Source organism: Ailuropoda melanoleuca, unplaced genomic scaffold, assembly GCF_002007445.2.
Source record: "Ailuropoda melanoleuca isolate Jingjing unplaced genomic scaffold, ASM200744v2 unplaced-scaffold11384, whole genome shotgun sequence".
Lineage (NCBI taxonomy): Eukaryota > Metazoa > Chordata > Mammalia > Carnivora > Ursidae > Ailuropoda > Ailuropoda melanoleuca.
The window spans coordinates 6,666,959-6,685,859 of NW_023179820.1; the positions used below are offsets into that span (position 1 = coordinate 6,666,959).

The 18,901-nt window shown below is 38.4% G+C and overlaps 1 protein-coding gene across 1 annotated transcript in view; it reads right to left on the reverse strand.

Annotated features, from left to right (window-relative positions):
- Positions 1-14,586: 14,586 nt before the first annotated feature.
- Positions 14,587-18,901, reverse strand: part of LYPLA1 (lysophospholipase 1) — a 32,906-nt gene continuing 28,591 nt past the window's right edge. The window contains exon 8 of the mRNA XM_011237620.3: positions 14,587-16,332. Coding sequence (XP_011235922.1) covers positions 16,279-16,332 — 54 coding nt within the window. The 3' untranslated portion in view covers positions 14,587-16,278. The remainder of the gene's footprint in view (positions 16,333-18,901) is intronic.

Sequence of the window (18,901 nt, forward strand, 5' to 3'; positions counted from 1 at the left end):
AAAACAAAATAAGAAAAAATCAAACAAGAAGTAAAACAGAACAAAACAATAGACTAGATCCTGGGTGTATTTTGGTCTGTTTGTTAAAAGAAACTAGATCTCAAAATAGGGATGAAAGAAAACTATGTATATACAAAAATACAATAAAATACAATGAATGGAAACCAAAACAAATATACATATATTATAAAACACATACATAAATTTTATATATTTATATATATTTATAAAATACAATTTGTAAATACATGTTATAATGCATATAAATATAATTTTATAATACATATGAATATATGTACTTATATAAAAATATGTATTTATATTATATAAATTACACTTACATGTGACATATATGTAAAAATTAAAACAGACTAAAAATAATTGAAAAAAATGATAGCTGAAGAAAAGTAAAACTGAAAGACTAAAGAATAATAAAAAACCGTGAATGCTATGTACTGTTTTCCCCTAGCCCTGGACTTTTGCAATTGTGTGATCAGTAAAGTTGGTATTAGTCAGATGTTCGTACTGGTCTTCTTGGGGAGGGGCCTGTTGTGCTCATTCTCAGGTGTCTTTGCCCATGAGGGCCCATGAGGGCAGGGCTCTGTGTAAACAGCTCAGGATTGCACTATGTGGCGCTGTTTTGCTCTCAGAAGACTTCCAGCACTGTTCACCTAGTGATTTCACAGAGATTTCCTTCCATACCTGGAGACAAAACAGCAACTCCCAGTGTTTGCCTCTGGGCTCCATGTATGTTGGGGCATGCCTGTAATAGTCAGCTGGGAAGCTTACAGCTTTGCCTTTACTTTCATATCTTGCTTGCCCAGGGCTCTAAGATCAGCCAGAGATGAGAGCTTAGAGCATTCTCAGGTCTTTTTAAGCACGCACTCTGCCCATACAGGCACATGGCCTTCTAGACTTCCAATAATGTGTGGAAGTTTTCCAAAACCTTTATTCCCCAAGGCATCTCATTCCCTAGACTTTTCTTCCCAGGCTTTTCAGTGTATCTCTTTTTGCGCCCACTTATATCCTTTTCCCCAGGTGGTAGTGGCTGGTTCCTTTGCATTTAAATATTTTTTTGAGGAATCACCTCCATGTAGCTATTTCTCCAACCTGAAAGAGTTCTGAGTTAGGCCATAAGAAAAAAAAGAAAAAAAAAAGGGAGGGGGGGAAGGCCTTTGTATTAGTCCTTTAAGGAGCCACCTAAGAGTCAATCACAATTTTTGGGAAACAGAAATCTGCTTTGCTTTCTTCAATATCTGGAACGTATGTTGGGAATATGGACTTCCATCTTCAAGACCCAGAAGTGGGGGATTAAGCAAGAGTAACTTAAAATGACACAAAACTTTTGTACTGGTTTCTTTTTTTTTTTTTAAGATTTTATTTATTTATTTGACAGAGATAGAGACAGCCAATGAGAGAGGGAACACAAGCAGGGGGAGTGGGAAAGGAAGAAGCAGGCTCATAGCAGAGGAGCCTGATGTGGGGCTCGATCCCATAACGCCGGGATCACGCCCTGAGCCGAAGGCAGACGCTTAACCGCTGTGCCACCCAGGGGCCCCTGTACTGGTTTCAATCAAGTTTTTCTTAAGCATTCACATCCATAAAGCTGATTCTGACAGTGTAGGCCAGTTGTTTTTTGTTTTTTGTTTTTGGTATTTGTGTGGAGGCGCAGGACTTTAGAATTCCCTACCCCACATCTTTCATTGATGTCACCATCATTTTTGATTTACCTACTTTGAGACTATATTGGGTACATACATGTTAAAAATTAGCATCTCTTCCTGGAGAATTACCACTCTTATCGTGATGTAGTGATCATTTTTATCCCTAACAATACCCTTTGCATTAAAGTCTATTTTTAAAAACAGCTTTGTCTATTCATTTATTTCATATAAAAGCAATCATACAATACTAAGTTATTTGTAACTGGTTTGTATCACTTAGCATTATGGTTTTTGGGATTCATCCATGTTATAATATTCCTTTTTATTGCTGCATACTACTCTATTGTAAGGATATGCCCCACTTTATTTATTCATTCATCAGTGCAGACATCTAGATTCTCTCCACGTTTTGGGTATTATGAATTATAATGCTATGAATATCCATATACAAGTGTTCGTGTGGACATGTGTTCATTGCCTTAAAACTTACTTTACAACACACTAATACAGGATAAGCCAGCTTACTTTAGGGATCATTTGTTTCTTATATTTTCACATCCCTTAACTTTCAATCTTTCTGCAATTAAACACAATCTCTTGTAATTATGATGTAGCTTCATGTCATTCTTTTGTCTAATATGACAACTTCTGTCATTTTACTGGCAAATTTAGTCAATTCACAATTATAATTACTATTATTTTTGGATTTGTATCTATCATATCATGAAATATCTTGTTCTACATTTTACATGTTTCCTCCTACCTTGTCTTTTACATTGAGCTTTCTTTATTTCATCCCCATCCCCATTAGTTTGGAAGTTACATACGTTTGGGTTTTTGTTTTTGTTTGTTTGTTTGTTTGTTTAGTTAGTTAGCTTTCAATTGTGAATATCTAATCTAAAGGGAATGAATATTTCTTTTTTTTTTAAAGATTTTATTTATTTATTTATTTGACAGAGAGAGACAGCCAACGAGAGAGGGAACACAAGCAGGGGGAGTGGGAGAGGAAGAAGCAGGCTCCCAGCGGAGAAGCCTGATGTGGGGCTCTATCCCAGAACGCCGGGATCACGCCCTGAGCTGAAGGCAGACACTTAATGACTGTACCACCCAGGCGCCCCAGGAATTAATATTTCTTACTTACTCTCAGAAAATAGAGGAACCACTGAATATTTCAAATTCTATCATCCCTCCCATTGTACATTTAAAAAAAACCTCCTTTTGAAACATTCAGAGGTTGAAAGGAAATTGTAGAGATAGTTACATCTTTCATAATTATAATACAATATCAAAACCCAGAAATTGACACTTCTGTGCGTAGTCCTCTCATTTTATCACAGGTATAAATTCATATAACTACTACCATAATCAAGATACATTAGTATTCCATCACCACAAAGACCTCATTCATGATGTCCCTTTATAGTCACACCTACAACCTTCCCCCTAACCATCTCTAACCCTTGGCACCCACTAATCTGTTTTCCACTTCTATAATTTTGTCATTTTGACAAAGTTATATAAAAATCACACAGTATGTGACCTTTGGAGATTAACAATTTTTACTCAGTGTAATGCCATTGAGATCCAGCAAAATTGTCGTGTATATCAGTAATACATTCCTTTCTATTGTCAAGTCGTATTCAATGGTATGGTTGCACCATAATTTTGTTTCTACTGTTTGGCTATTATGAATAAAATTGCTATAAATAATGATGTACCGGTCTTTATGTAGATATAAGCTTTCCTTTCTTTGGCATAAATGCCCAAGAGTACAATTGCTGGGTCATATGATAACTATTATATTTAGATTTGAAAGAAACTACCAAACTTTTTCAAAGTGGCTATGCCATTTTACATTCCCACCAGCCACGTATGAGAGATCTGAGTTCTCTGCATCATCACTGGCATTTGGCATTGCCATTTTTTATTTTAGCTGTTCTCATAGGCATATAGTGATCATCTCATTGTGGTTTTTTCATTTCCTTAATGGTTTAGGATTGTTGAATATATTTTCATGTGCTTATTTGCCCTCTATGTAGTGTCTTCAATATCCCTTTATGTTTTTTTGCCTTTTTTCTAATTTTTTTTTTTTTAAATACTGTTGAGTGTTGAGAGTTGTATGTATTCAACAAACTGGGCATGTGGATTTGTGGTTTCGAGATATTTTCTCCCAGTCTTAGTTGACTTTTCATCCTCTTAACAGGGGCTTTGAAAGAGCAAAAATGTTTTAAATTTTGATGAAGTCCAATTAAATTTTTCTCTTTTAGGTGTCTTTACTTTGGTGTCTTATTTAGAAACTTTGAGCCCTACATCCCAAGATTTTCTCCTGTGTTTTCATCTAGAATTTTTATAGCTTTATATTTGACATTTAAATCCATAATGCATTATACAGAATTAACTTCTGTATATAGTATGAGATTTAGGTTCACTTTTTTGGTCTATGGATATCCAATTATTCCAGTACCATTTGTTAAAAGACTATCAATCCTCTATTGAGTTGCTTTTGTACCTTTGTCAAAAATCACTAGGCTGCTCTTGTGTGGGGCTATTTCTGCTTTATTTTGTTCAGTTCATCTTGTGTCTATCCCTCTGCCAATACCACATAGTTTTATTACTATATAATGTCTTGAAATCTGATAGATTTCTCCCACTTTCTTTTCTTTTTAAAAAAGATGTATTTATTTTTAGAGAGAGAAAGTGAGAGAGCAAGGAGGAGGAGTGACAGAGAAAGAGAATCTCAAGCAGTCTCCCCGCTGAGTGCAGAGCCCTAAGCAGGGCTTGATCTCAAGACCCATGAGATCATGACCTGAGCCAAAACCAAGAATCGGCCACTCAACCAACTGAGCCATCCAGGCTCCCCTCCCACTTTCTTTTTCAATAGTTTAAGTATTCTAGTTCCTTGGCCTTTCCATATAAATTTTAGAATAATCTTGTATATAACTGTAACAATCTTGCTGGGTTTCTAATAGGAATTGCATTAAACTATCAATCTGGGGAGAATTAACTTCTTTACTATGTTGAGTCCTCTAATCCATGGACATGATATAGAGTCCCATTTATTTAGATCACCTTTGATGTCTTTCATCAGCCTTTTGTAGTTTTCAGCCTCCAAATCCTGTACATGATTTGTTAGATTTACACGTAAGTATTCCTTTTTTCTGTTGAGCAATTATAAATACTGCTAGTATATAAAATATAATTTTATATTCTTTTGCATGTACTTTATTTTTATGTAGTGTTTCAGCTCCCAAATTAGTATTAGTTTTATGCAATGAATGCTTCTCTAGTTACTCAAACATTTATCACCATGTTTGTTCCCCCTTGCTTGTAGCTCTCCTTTCCTCTGGATCCTTCCTTCCTCTGAAAGAACATCTTTTGATGGTTCTGTCAGTATGCTCTTCCCAGTAACCTTCCTACTTACTTATAAATGGTTTTCGTTTGGGGTGCCTGGGTGGCCCAGTGGGTTAAGCATCTGCCTTTGGCTCAAGTCATGATCTCAGGATCCTGGGATCAAACCCTGTATGGGGACTCCTTGCTCAGTGGAGAGTCTGCTTCTTTCTCTCCCTTTGCCCCTCCCCCCACATACTCTCTTTCTCTCTCAAATAAATACATAAAATCCTTAAAAAACGGGGTTTTTTAAATATGGTTTCACTCATTTATGGAACATAAGAAATAGTAGGAAGATCAGTAGGAGAAGAAAGGGAAGAAAGAAGGGGGGGTAAACAAAAGGGGGAATGAAGCATGAGAGACTATGGACTCAGGGAAACAAACTGAGGGCTTCAGGGGGGAGGGGGGTGGGGGATTGGAATAGGCCGGTGATGGGTATTAAGGAGGGCACGTATTGCATGGTGCACTGGGTGTTATACGCAAGTAATGAATCACGGAACATTACATCAAAAACTAGGGATGTACTGTATGGTGACTAACATAACATAATAAAAAATAATTACAAAAAAATGGGTTTTTTTTTTTTGCTCTTCTCTTCAGTGAGTTTACCTATGTAGAAAGTTCCAAATTGCCTCTTCTCTACAACTGATATTATTCCATTATTCTGACTCTGCATTATTTTTAAGGGTACTATATGACAGTTTAAGTAGCCTCTTCCTAGCTGCTATTATGTTCTTTCTCTATGGTGGTCAGTTGTGCTTTCTACCATGAAATGTCTCAGTAGGGAGTTAGTTTATCCTGTTAGTAACTCATTTTGCTTCCTGAATCGGAGGTTTCTTACCCTTCCTGAAGTCTGGAAAAATTTCAGCCATTTTATCCTCAAATGTTTCTTCTGTCTTCTTCTGTTCTCTACTTCTGTAACTTCCATTAACCTTTATTTTGGACTTCTTCATTTTATTTTTCTAGTTCCTTACCCTTCCTTTTGCTTGCTGGGATTTCTCCTGAGTAAATTCCTCAGGGCTTTCACACACCATTTCAGACACAATTCTGTTGTGTCCACTATGGCAGTTTAACTCATCCATTTAAATATTTTGTATAGGTCATACATAAACACAATTCAAAATCTGAACAAAAAGGACTATGGGGTTTCAGTCTGGGAAACTGATAAAGTCTGGAGATGGATGATGGTGATGGTTGCACAGCAACGTGAATGTACTTAATGCACCTGAACCATATACTTAAAATGGTTAAAATGGTAAGTTTTGTTATATTTTACCACAATAAAAAATCTGAAGAACAAAAAAAGAATACCCAGGGCAGGCTCATTCCTCTCCAGTTCTTACCCACCTCATTCCTTCCCCATTCATGCTCTATAAACATTTTTATTGGATTCTTAATATCCTTCTAGCATTTTGGTTTTTAAAACGTGAATTCTAGCCAAGTCAAATATAGGTCTTATTTCCTCCACCCCTTTTTAGTTTTTACACTATTTTTCCATCAATAATGTATTCCAAATCCTTTCCAAATTAGTACAGTGCATCCTCATTCTTTCTTTATAGCTGTATAACACTCCATTGTATAGCTGTATGATAGTTCATTTTGATGGTCTTTGTAATTCCACATTGCATTATTTCAAATATTTTATCACAAATAATGCTTCTCATTTGAAATATTTTATTTGATTGGCTGTTTTTCATTTCTAGAAAATTTTTTTCCAACGTGCAATTTCTGATACTGTATTTACACTTGTTTGTTCTTTTGTCTCCACTTAACACTCATACTGTTTATTAAAGTTCCCGAGAAGCTAATGATCTTTTTAGATTTTGTGTCACCTGGTATCATTTGTGGCAGGTAGACTGTTCCCTCCTGTGATTTGTACTTTGGGGGAGTTGAGCTCACTTTCAGAAGACTTAAATTTATGCTGCCCAGGTTGAGGATGTCGCTCTCCATAAAAAACTTGCTTCTTCCAAGTGCTCAAGAGGCAGAGCCAGTCCAAGGAGATTCCTGATGTTAACTTATGAGCTTGTTTTCCAGGCCACAGAAATAGTATAAATTCAAAATCCAAATATATATAAATATAAGCTCCTAAACATTTTCAAGGGAAGAGCTCCCTCTTCTAATACAGGTCCCTAGCCAAAATAGGTAAGTCTTCCCCTTTCCTTCCTGAGGAGGCAGAATGTTTTTCTAGTTCAATTTCTGGCCCTTATAAGGGTCCTGGCTGTACGATGGTGAGTTATTTTCTGAGCCCCAAAGTTAGGGGTACCATGTGGGTTTTTATTTTCCTTTTCAGTTCTCTCTGGGCACTGGAGATTGTAATTTCTTTATGGTAAGCTGGTTTTTACCCTAGTTTATTTGGCACTTCTAAGTGTTCTGCATTACATGGAATAAGCTTTTTTGTTTACGGCATTTAAATTACCTCACGGGGGCACAGAGCAAGGTAGCAGACCATGGAGTCAGGCACATCACTCTGAATCCTAGTTGTTACACATAATAGCTCTGTAACTATAGACAGTTCATCTTTCTAGCTATCAGTTTCTCCTTCCATAAAACAAAGATAAAGTTGATGTAAGGGTTACATTAATAAAGAATATAAAATGATTAGTATAGGGCCTAGAATATCTCAGCTACTTAAATTATTTTTCACTCTTAGTAATTTTTACAAAATAAAATGTTATGTTGTTAGGAGGGTGGAAATATGTCATGTATCTACTTTTACCTTTTTTTAAAAAATTAAAGTCTATGCCCAACATGGGGCTTGAACTCATGACCTCGAAATCAAGAGTTGCATGTTCTATTGACTGAACTAGGCAGGAGCTCATCATGTATCTACTATAAAAAACAGCAGTAACTCGGAGAATTCCAAGATGGCGTAGAAGTAGGGGACCCCTTTGTCAGCCGGTCCCCTGAGTCGAGCTGGATACGTACCAGACCAGCCTGAACATCCACGGAATCAGCCTGAGACGCAGGAAGACACATCTGGATCTCTACAAATGACCATCTCCAGCGCTGAGTATTGAGGTACGAAGCGGGGAGCCGTGAAACCGCGCACAGATATCGGAAGATAAACGGAAGGGGGTGGGAGCCGCCGCGTTCGGGCGCCGGGAAGCGGTAGCCACCTGCACAGGGGAGCGGGTGGACTCTCGGACCGGCACCCGCGAGAGAGCAGACTGAGACTGTGAGCCAGGAGCTCGCGACCAGACTGAGGGCCAAAGCTTCGGAGCACGCGGGGGCGGCTGGCGGCTGGCAGCTGGAGGTATTAGAAACACAAAGGACAGAGACGCACCAGCCCTGGAAGTGAGGGCTGAGATGCCAGGTGTGGGGTACACATCCCGGGACGCTGCAGGGTTGAGCAGCACCAACAGAGAGTTAAAGTGGCCAGAACATCAGTGGAGAATGGCCCGCCATCCCTCTGTTCTGAGACAGGGGCTGAGATTTGGCCACTGCTGCTCTGACTCTCAGAAGAGGCACAGCAAACTGCCAGGGAAAGCCGCCAGAGAACAAAAGCCTGGAAATACCGGCTCACAGCGTGCCCATCCCCATCCCCCCTCGCAGGGGACATGGAGACTCTACCCAAACATGGTTGCCTGGGTATCGACGTGGCAGGCTCCTCCCCCAGAAGGCAGGCTGAAAAATCAAGAAGCCCACATCCCTAAGATCCCTATAAAACAAGGGCGCACGGCCTGGGTCCCGGTCAATAATTTGGGCTCTGGACGACCCCGCAACCTCTCCTCATCAGAATGACGAGAAGGAGAAGTCCCCCCCAGCAAAGAAAAGATAATGAGTCTGTGGCCACTGCCACAGAACTAATGGATATGGATATAACCAAATTATCAGAAATGGAATTCAGAGTAACAATGGTCAAGATGATGTGTCGACTTGAAAAAAGTACTAACAAAAATGTTAATGAGAATATAGAATCTCTAAGGGCGGAAATGAGAGCGAATTTGGCAGAAATTAAAAATTCTATGAGCCAAATGCAGTCAAAACTAGAGGCTCTGACGGCCAGGGTGAATGAGGCAGAAGAACGTATCAGCGAATTGGAGGATGGGTTAGTAGAAGAAAAAACGAAAATAGAAGCTGGTCTTAAAAAAATCCACGCCCACGAATGTAGATTACGGGAGATTACTGACTCTATGAAACGATCCAATGTCAGAATCATCGGCATCCCTGAAGGGGTAGAATAAAACAGAGGTCTAGAAGAGATATTTGAACAAATTGTAGCTGAAAACTTCCCTAATCTAGCAAGGGAAACAAGCATTCGTGTCCAAGAGGCAGAGAGGACCCCATCCAAGCTCAACCAGGACAAACCTACGCCACGGCATGTCATAGTGCAATTCGCAAATATTAGATCCAAGGATACAGTATTGAAAGCGGCCAGGGCAAAGAAATTTCTCACGTACCAAGGCAAAGGTATCAGGATTACGTCAGACCTGTCTACAGAGACCTGGAATGAGAGAAAGGCTTGGGGGGGCATTTTTAAAGCTCTTTCAGAGAAAAACATGCAGCCAAGGATCCTTTATCCAGCAAAGCTGTCATTCAGAATTGATGGAGAAATAAAGACGTTCCAAAATCGCCAATCATTAACCAATTTCGTAACCACGAAACCAGCCCTACAGGAGATATTAAGGGGGGCTCTATAAAGGTAAAAAGGCCCCAAGAGTGATACAGAGCAGCAAGTCACAACCGATACAAAGACTTTAAAGAGAAATGGCATCATTAAAATCATATCTGTCAATAATCTCTATCAATCTAAATGGCTTAAACTCTCCCATAAAACGCCACAGGGTTGCAGATTGGATAAAAAGACATGACCCATCCATTTGCTGTCTACAAGAGACTCATTTTGAACCCAAAGATGCATTCAGACTTAGAGTAAGGGGATGGAGTACCATCTTCCACGCAAATGGACCTCAAAAGAAAGCTGGAGTAGCAATTCTCATATCAGATAGACTGGATTTTAAACTAGAGGCCATAGAGAGAGATACAGAAGGGCACTATATTATTCTTAAAGGAAGTATTCAACAAGTGGATATGACAATTATTAATATATATGCCCCCAACAGGGGAGCAGCAAGATACACAAGCCAACTCTTAACCAAAATAAAGAGACATATAGATAAGAACACAGTAATAGTAGGGGACCTCAACACCCCACTATCAGAAATAGACAGAACACCCTGGCAAAAACTAAGCAAAGAATCAAAGGCTTTGAATGCCATACTCGACGAGTTGGACCTCATAGATATATATAGAACACTACACCCCAGAACCAAAGAATACTCATTCTATTCAAATGCCCATGGAACATTCTCAAGAATAGATCATGCTCTGGGACACAAAACAGGTCTCAGCCAATACCAAAAGATTGAAATTATCCCCTGCATATTCTCAGACCACAACGCTCTGAAATTGGAACTCAACCACAAGGAAAAACCTGGAAGAAACTCAAACACTTGGAGGCTAAGAACCATCCTGCTCAAGAATGACTCGATAAACCAGGAAATCAAAAAACAAATTAAACAATTTATGGAGACCAACGAGAATGAATACACAACGGTCCAAAACCTATGGGATACTGCAAAGGCAGTCCTAAGGGGGAAATACATAGCCATCCAAGCCTCACTCAAAAGAATAGAAAAATCTAAAATGCAGTTTCTATATTCTCACCTCAAGAAACTGGAACAGCAACAGAGGGACAGGCCTAACCCACTGACAAGGAAGGAGTTGACCAAGATTAGAGCAGAAATCAATGAATTAGAGACCAGAACCACAGTAGAGCAGATCAACAGGACTAGAAGCTGGTTCTTTGAGAGAATCCATAAAATTGATAGACCACTGGCAAAACTTGTCCAAAAACAAAGAGAAAGGACTGAGATTATTAAAATTATGACTGAAAAGGGAGAGGTCACGACCAGCACCATTGAAATTGCAAGGATTATTAGAAACTTTTATCAACAGCTATATGCCAAAAAACTAAACAATCTGGAAGAGATGGAGGCCTTCCTGGAAACCTATAAACTACCAAGACTGAAACAGGAAGAAATAGATTTCTTAAATAGGCCAATTAACTATGAAGAAATTGAGTCAGTGATAAACAACCTTCCAAATAATAAAACTCCAGGCCCAGACGGTTTTCCTGGGGAATTCTACCAAACATTCAAAGAAGAAATAATACCTATTCTCCTAAAGCTATTTCAAAAAATAGAAACAGAAGGAAAGCTACCAAACTCATTCTATGAGGCTAATATTACCTTGATCCCCAAACCAGGCAAAGACCCCCTCAAAAAGGAGAATTACAGACCGATTTCTCTAATGAATATGGATGCCAAAATCCTCAACAAGATCCTTGCTAATAGAATCCAACAGTACATTAAAAGGATTATCCATCATGACCAAGTGGGATTCATACCTGGGATGCAAGCATGGTTCAACACTCGCAAATCAATCAATGTGATACATCATATCAACAAGAAAAGACTCAAGAACCATATGATCCTCTCAATTGATGCAGAAAAAGCATTTGACAAAATACAGCATCCTTTCCTGATTAAAACCCTTCAGAGTGTAGGAATAGAGGGTACATTTCTCAATCTCATAAAAGCCATCTATGAAAAGCCTACTGCAAGCATTATTCTCAATGGGGAAAAGCTGGAAGCCTTTCCCTTAAGATCAGGAACACGACAAGGATGCCCACTCTCGCCACTATTATTCAACATAGTACTAGAAGTCCTTGCAACAGCAATCAGAAGACAAAAAGGGATCAAAGGTATCCAAATCGGCAAAGAAGAAGTCAAACTGTCTCTCTTTGCAGATGACATGATACTCTATATGGAAAACCCAAAGGAATCCACTCCCAAACTATTAGAAGTTATAGAACAATTCAGTAAGGTGGCAGGATACAAAATCAATGCCCAGAAATCAGTTGCATTTCTATACACGAATAACGAGACTGAAGAAAGAGAAATTAGGGAATCCATCCCATTTACAATAACACCAAAAACCATGCGTTACCTTGGAATTAACTTAACCAGAGACGTAAAGGACCTATATGCTAGAAACTATAGATCACTTTTGAAAGATATTGAGGAAGACATAAAAAGATGGAAAAATATTCCATGCTCATGGATTGGAAGAATTAACATAGTTAAAATGTCCATACTACCCAGAGCAATCTACACTTTCAATGCTATCCCGATCAAAATACCGAGGACATTTTTCAAAGAACTGGAACAAATAGTCCTTAAATTTGTATGGAACCAGAAAAGGCCCCGAATCTCCAAGGAACTGTTGAAAAGGAAAAACAAAGCTGGGGGCATCACAATGCCGGATTTCGAGCTGTACTACAAAGCTGTGATCACAAAGACAGCATGGTACTGGCACAAAAACAGACACATCGACCAATGGAACAGAATAGAGAACCCAGAAATGGACCCTCGGCTCTTTGGGCAACTAATCTTTGATAAAGCAGGAAAAAACATCCGGTGGAAAAAAGACAGTCTCTTCAATAAATGGTGCTGGGAAAATTGGACAGCTACATGCAAAAGAATGAAACTTGACCACTCTCTCACACCATACACAAAAATAAACTCCAAATGGATGAAAGACCTCAATGTGAGACAGGAATCCATCAAAATTCTAGAGGAGAACATAGGCAACAACTTCTATGACATCGGCCAGAGCAACCTTTTTCACGACACATCTCCAAAGGCAAGAGAAATAAAAGATAAAATGAACTTATGGGACTTTATCAGGATAAAGAGCTTCTGCACAGCCAAGGAAACAGTCAAAAAAACTAAGAGACAGCCCACGGAATGGGAGAATATATTTGCAAAGGACACCACAGATAAAGGACTGGTATCCAAGATCTACAAAGAACTTCTCAAACTCAATACACGAGAAACAAATAAACAAATCATAAAATGGGCAGAAGATATGAACAGACACTTTTCCAATGAAGACATACAAATGGCTAACAGACACATGAAAAAATGTTCAAAATCATTAGCCATCAGGGAAATTCAAATCAAAACCACACTGAGATACCACCTTACGCCAGTTCAGAATGGCAAAAATTGACAAGGCAAGAAACCACAATGCTAGAGAGGATGTGGAGAAAGGGGATCCCTCCTAATTATTAGTGGGAATGCAAGTTGGTACAGCCGCTCTGGAAAACAGTGTGGAGGTCCCTTAAAAAGTTAAAAATTGAGCTACCCTATGACCCAGCCATTNGCCATTGCACTACTGGGTGTTTACCCCAAAGATACAGACGTAGTAAAGAGAAGGGCCATATGCACCCCAATGTTCATAGCTGCATTGTCCACAATAGCCAAATCATGGAAGGAGCCGAGATGCCCTTCAACAGATGACTGGATTAAGAAGCTGTGGTCCATATATACAATGGAATATTACTCAGCTATCAGAAAGAACGAATTCTCAACATTTGCTGCAACATGGACGGCACTGGAGGAGATAATGCTAAGTGAAATAAGTCAAGCAGAGAAAGACAATTATCATATGATTTCTCTCATCTATGGAACATAAGAACTAGGAAGATTGGTAGGGGAAGAAAGGGATAAAGAAAGGGCGGGTAATCAGAAGGAGGAATGAAACATGAGAGACTATGGACTATAAGAAACAAAGGAGGGCCTCAGAGGGGAGGGGGTGGGGGAATGGAATAGACTGGTGATGGGTAGTAAGGAGGGCACGTATTGCATGGTGCACTGGGTGTTATACGCAACTAATGAATCATCGGAACTTTACATCGGAAACCGGGGATGTACTGTATGGTGACTAACATAATATAATAAAAAAACATTAAAATAAAAAAAATAGCAGTAACTGATTGCAACAGTAGACAAATTTCCCAATTATTTATACAAGACAATGCCGCTGTCAATAGAGATTAACAATACCACACTCTGACCACATCTAACTGTGAACTCAATAGTTGAAAAAGGATGACAAAATAAGATTATCATATGAAATAAGGTGCTGTTGTGAAGTCTAAAAGTTGCAGACAATATTTTGGTATATAGAACTCCCTTACCATTAGGGTGATCCAAAAACAGAACAAGCTGCCTCAGAAAAAGACAAGCTGGTCAATTTTAAGTACTCAGGAGAAAAGTGAAGGACTGCTTAAGAGATGGGACAGAAAGGATTCCTTTATTGGGAAATGCTAGAAGTCACCGTGAAATAAAAGGAGAAAAAACTATTTGGATACTGCCTCATGACACTAATTTAAAAATCCCATGAATACTGCATGAAAGGAGGAGGCTTGGAAACATCAAACAAAACTTCTTAAATACGTTAGAAACGCTGAAAACTAAATTTATGAATTTTTTTTAGCTCATTCAAACTGAGTAACTAGAGAAGTTTTTCTCATGCCTCGTTCCATTCCAGGTCTACTTTATCATCATCAAAAATTCTCTCTTGAATATATGTTATGATTGCATTGCCATTTTCCCCCTTTTCAGTATAGACGGTCATTTGAAGGCAAACCCAAATATTAAAAATAGTATTTGAGAAAGCAGTCACAGAAAAGTCAGAATTAAATTTTATTTCACATTGGTAGAAACCATGAAAAAGATTTATATTTTCCCACATTACAGCACAACATTTCAAAGGAATATTTCTTGCCATAAATTAGATCTTGCTGATTTGTATAACTGAAACAATTTATCTTCTTCAAGGTAAAGCAAAATGACTTAGTAAATGATTGTTTAAAAAATTTTAAATCCAGACATAAACATATGGCTTCATTATTAACATTCTATACAGTCCATTACTAAATTATTTCCTTTATCAATTAGCACCCATTTATAAAGATGCATTCCTAACACTGTTTTAGTCAGTTGGAATACAGCAGAAAAATTAACAACAGTTCAGAAATATCAAGTGTACATTTTGCTACATATTAAACTGCGGTAACTACACCATATGTATTGAGTTGCGATTAATCTTTATCACCCATAAATTTATTTTCCAATAATTTTTACCAATAATCTGAAAAATTCAACTACTTAAAATCAAATAATTGCTACATTTATGTTTGCACAAAAACTAATTAAAAAAAAAACCCATCTGACTAAAGTGAAGTTTTCAAATAAGTCCATTGGCAGATAAAAATTAAGCAAATTTTTCTAATGGACTGTTCATTTTCTACAGTAGTTGGTTTCAAACACATGTACAAAACAAGTAAACTAAAACTATGCTCGAGGAGAATCACCTTAGAAATTAGTTTCTAAGATCTGTCTTAAATATTCCAGAACATACTAGAATATGACCTACATATTCTTTCAGTTAATTGCAGAAAAATACAACCACAGAATTATTCCCATTATCTAGACTGAAGATTCTAATAACTATATAGGTCTAAATTTGGACTAAGGTGAGTTTAAGAAATAAGTAGTGTAGGAAGTTTTAAGGTGTCTTTATATAAGTGTAAATACATTTTAAATACCATCAAATCTGTGATTCAGAATGTCAAATTACAGTATGTATTGGCAGCAGATGTCTACGGCAAGGAGGCAATACTTGGTGTGTTATGAAGGATAAAAAAGAAAGAACACATTTCTAGAGAGGAAAAAAAATTAAATAGAAATGATATCAGGGAAAATAAAGCCTGGTCCCAAAAATAAAAGGGCCATTAACTGACCAGAAGAATATTAGTCTTTATTGACCTTAGAAGCATTATCCCTATTATTGGGAATAATGTAGTAACACCTCATTCTCATTATGTTTTACAATCATTAAGTATATAATGAATACATATATAAAAATACAGATAATGCATGGTGACTAAGTAATTTTGGAATAAGTCCACAGACTAAGTCACAGCATGCATAAATCATTTATATCTTAACTGCTCATTTATACCTGAACAAATTTTCATTAAGCATACTGATAATTGTCAAATGATATAATAAAAAATCTGGTTACAGTATTTTATTATTTTGCTGAATTACATTTGAGAAAAAGAAGCTTAGTTGCTTCACCTATTTTAATACTAGTATATTCTGAGTCATATTATACAAATACATGTATAGAAACTTAAAAGACCAGATTTCCCACAAGGAGATAGTATTATGTAGTCTGTGTCATTGGTGTGTATTTGCAAAACATTTTAACACTGCAAACATTAGAAGTTTCAAGATTGGGCATGGGAAAAGGTTTATACACTACTACAGTGATGCTGGTGTGCACTTCTACGCAAGGCCTCTTAGTGACATCAATCAACTGGAGGTAGAAGCTTATCAATGAACTGCTTGATATCCATCATTTCCTGTTTGGAATAAAATAATTTAATAAGCAGTTACAAAACCAGAAATTAAATCCCACTAAAATACCACCAACTAAATCTGTGGTGTGCCTAAGTAAGGTGAAACCATATTTTTACTACTTCAATTAAATGAAAAGTTGTAACAGAGAAATGAAGCTTCAATAGCAATTTCAGAACACTTCCTGTGATTAGGATTATAATTGTACATTCAAATGTTAGCTCTCAACTATCATGCAGTCCCATGAAAATGGTCTGCACTTTGCTATACCTGAAAAAAATAAAACACAGGGGTTGGGTGGAGAGAAGGGGGCTTAGAATTAACAAAACCTATCCACAGAAGTATCAGTAAGGATACAATTACAGTCAACTAAGCATGGGTAGAAAAACCCAGCTTTTAACCTTCCCTCATTAGAATGAAATGCTGAATTCATAGCATAAGATATTTCGTGCCTTTCACAAGGATTAACAAGCAACCAACCATTTGAAAGACAGCATGTACCTACAATAGGCCTGGAACAATGAAAAAGAATATATCAAGTATTTATGACAAAAGAAACATTTCTATGACTCCTGCATGTGGCTCGGTTTCCTCACTCCCCTCAAATAATTTCCTACTATCATCTCTAGTATTTCAAGGCTTAACTCCACAGACCCAGAAGTTAGCAATGCAAAGAACCTTCACCCTTATAATTTAGTCACTCAGAAAATAAAGCCACAGCACAGAAGTGCTCTATTTTACAATTCTCTAAAGTCCTGGACGTTTCCTGGTGACGAAACCTCCTACCGTTTTATCTCTTCTCACTTTCTGCTCCTCATCATTCAGTCCAATGTTTTCCAATGTGATTGCACAAAGAATCATCAGCTTTTATTTTACTTTTTTTTCCTTTTTATGTAAGCTCTATGCCCGACTTGGGGCTTGAACACACAACTCTGATATCAAGAGTCGCATGCTTGGGATGTGCGAACAGTGTGCAACTCTTGATCTCAGGGTTGTAAATTCCAGCCCCACACTGAGTGTAAAGATTAGGTGCACAAAATCTTTTTTTTTTTTTAAAGATTTATTTATTTATTTATTAGAGCGAGAGAGAGAGAGAGAGAGAGCACAAGCAGGGGCAGTACCAGGTAGGAGAAGCAGGCTCCCTGCTGAGCAAGAGGCCTGATGTGGGACTTGATCCCAGGACTGTGGGATCATGACCTGAGCCCAAAGCAGCCACTTAACCAACTGAGCCAACCAGGCGTCCCTGGAGCTTTTATTTTAAAAACACATCCACACAAACATATACCTGAGTTTACCTGCTAACCCCCAATGTGCTGGATCAGAATTTTGGAGTTCCGGTGTCTGAATGTTTATTAAGCTCCAGGGTATTTGTCATATAAAGCCTACTTTTTTTTTTTTTTGAAGATTTTATTTATTTATTTTAAAGATTTTATTTATTCATTTGACAGAGAGAGAGACAGCCAGTGAGAGAGGGAACACAAGCAGGAGGAGTGGGAGAGGAAGAAGCAGGCTCCCAGCAGAAGAGCCTGATGTGGGGCTCGATCCCAGAACTCCAGGATCACGCCCTGAGCTGAAGGCAGACGCTTAACGACTGAGCCACCCAGGCGCCCCTATTTATTTATTTGACAGAGAGAGAGACAGCCAGGGAGAGAGGAAGCACAAGCAGGGGGAGTGGAAGAGGAAGAAGCAGGCTTCCAGCAAAGGAGCCTGATGTGGGGCTTGATCCCATAACGCCGGGATCACGTCCTGAGCCAAAGGCAGATGCTTAACGACTGCGCCACCCAGGCACCCCACGCCTACTTTGAAAACAAAATGCTCTAGACCCTCAGTCCCTCCTGGATACTCAGGAGTGCCAGCCCACCTGTTTTCTAGATTCAACACTTGCTTATGTTTCAACTATGTTCTCAACAACAGCCTAGAATCCCAGGCTCCCTTGTCTTTCTGGAAAAATCATATTACCACCTCTTTTCTCTGTCCGTAAAACAAATGATTCAGCCAGGCTGAGTGGTTACAATACAGTTTTATGTGGGACTCCCTCAACGCTTGGCAATCAATTTTTGTTCTAGGCCTTTTCAAGCCTCCAAACTGATGCAGGCCTCCTTCATTCTTATCAAGTGACCATATCTCCTACTTTAGTGAAAAGACAAAGAGGATCTAATGTGAACTCTCAACTAATACACCTCAGCAATCTCCGTTCATATTCATCCACCCTCTCCTAGACTCTGAAGTACTGTCCTCCTCTTTGAAGGCAAACACTACAGAGTATAGGGCTTATTTACTTTATGAGATCTCCCTAAGATTTCCCCTAGTAGATTATTATCTTCCCTTCATCGCATTTTCTCCCTCCCTCCACCGCCAAGGGAGTCTTTTTCTCCCATCCATTAAAGAGAGTCCTTTTACTCTTTTCCCCCTTCACAAAAACCTTTTTAATAAAGGTTGATACATGCTGCCTCTACTTTTCCCATTTCCCGACCCACATTACACAATTCACTGCAGGCACCACCTCCTCAAACATCCAAGGTCACAGATGGCTCACTATTGGGTAGCTTCCTCCTGGCCTATTTTTCCTCAATC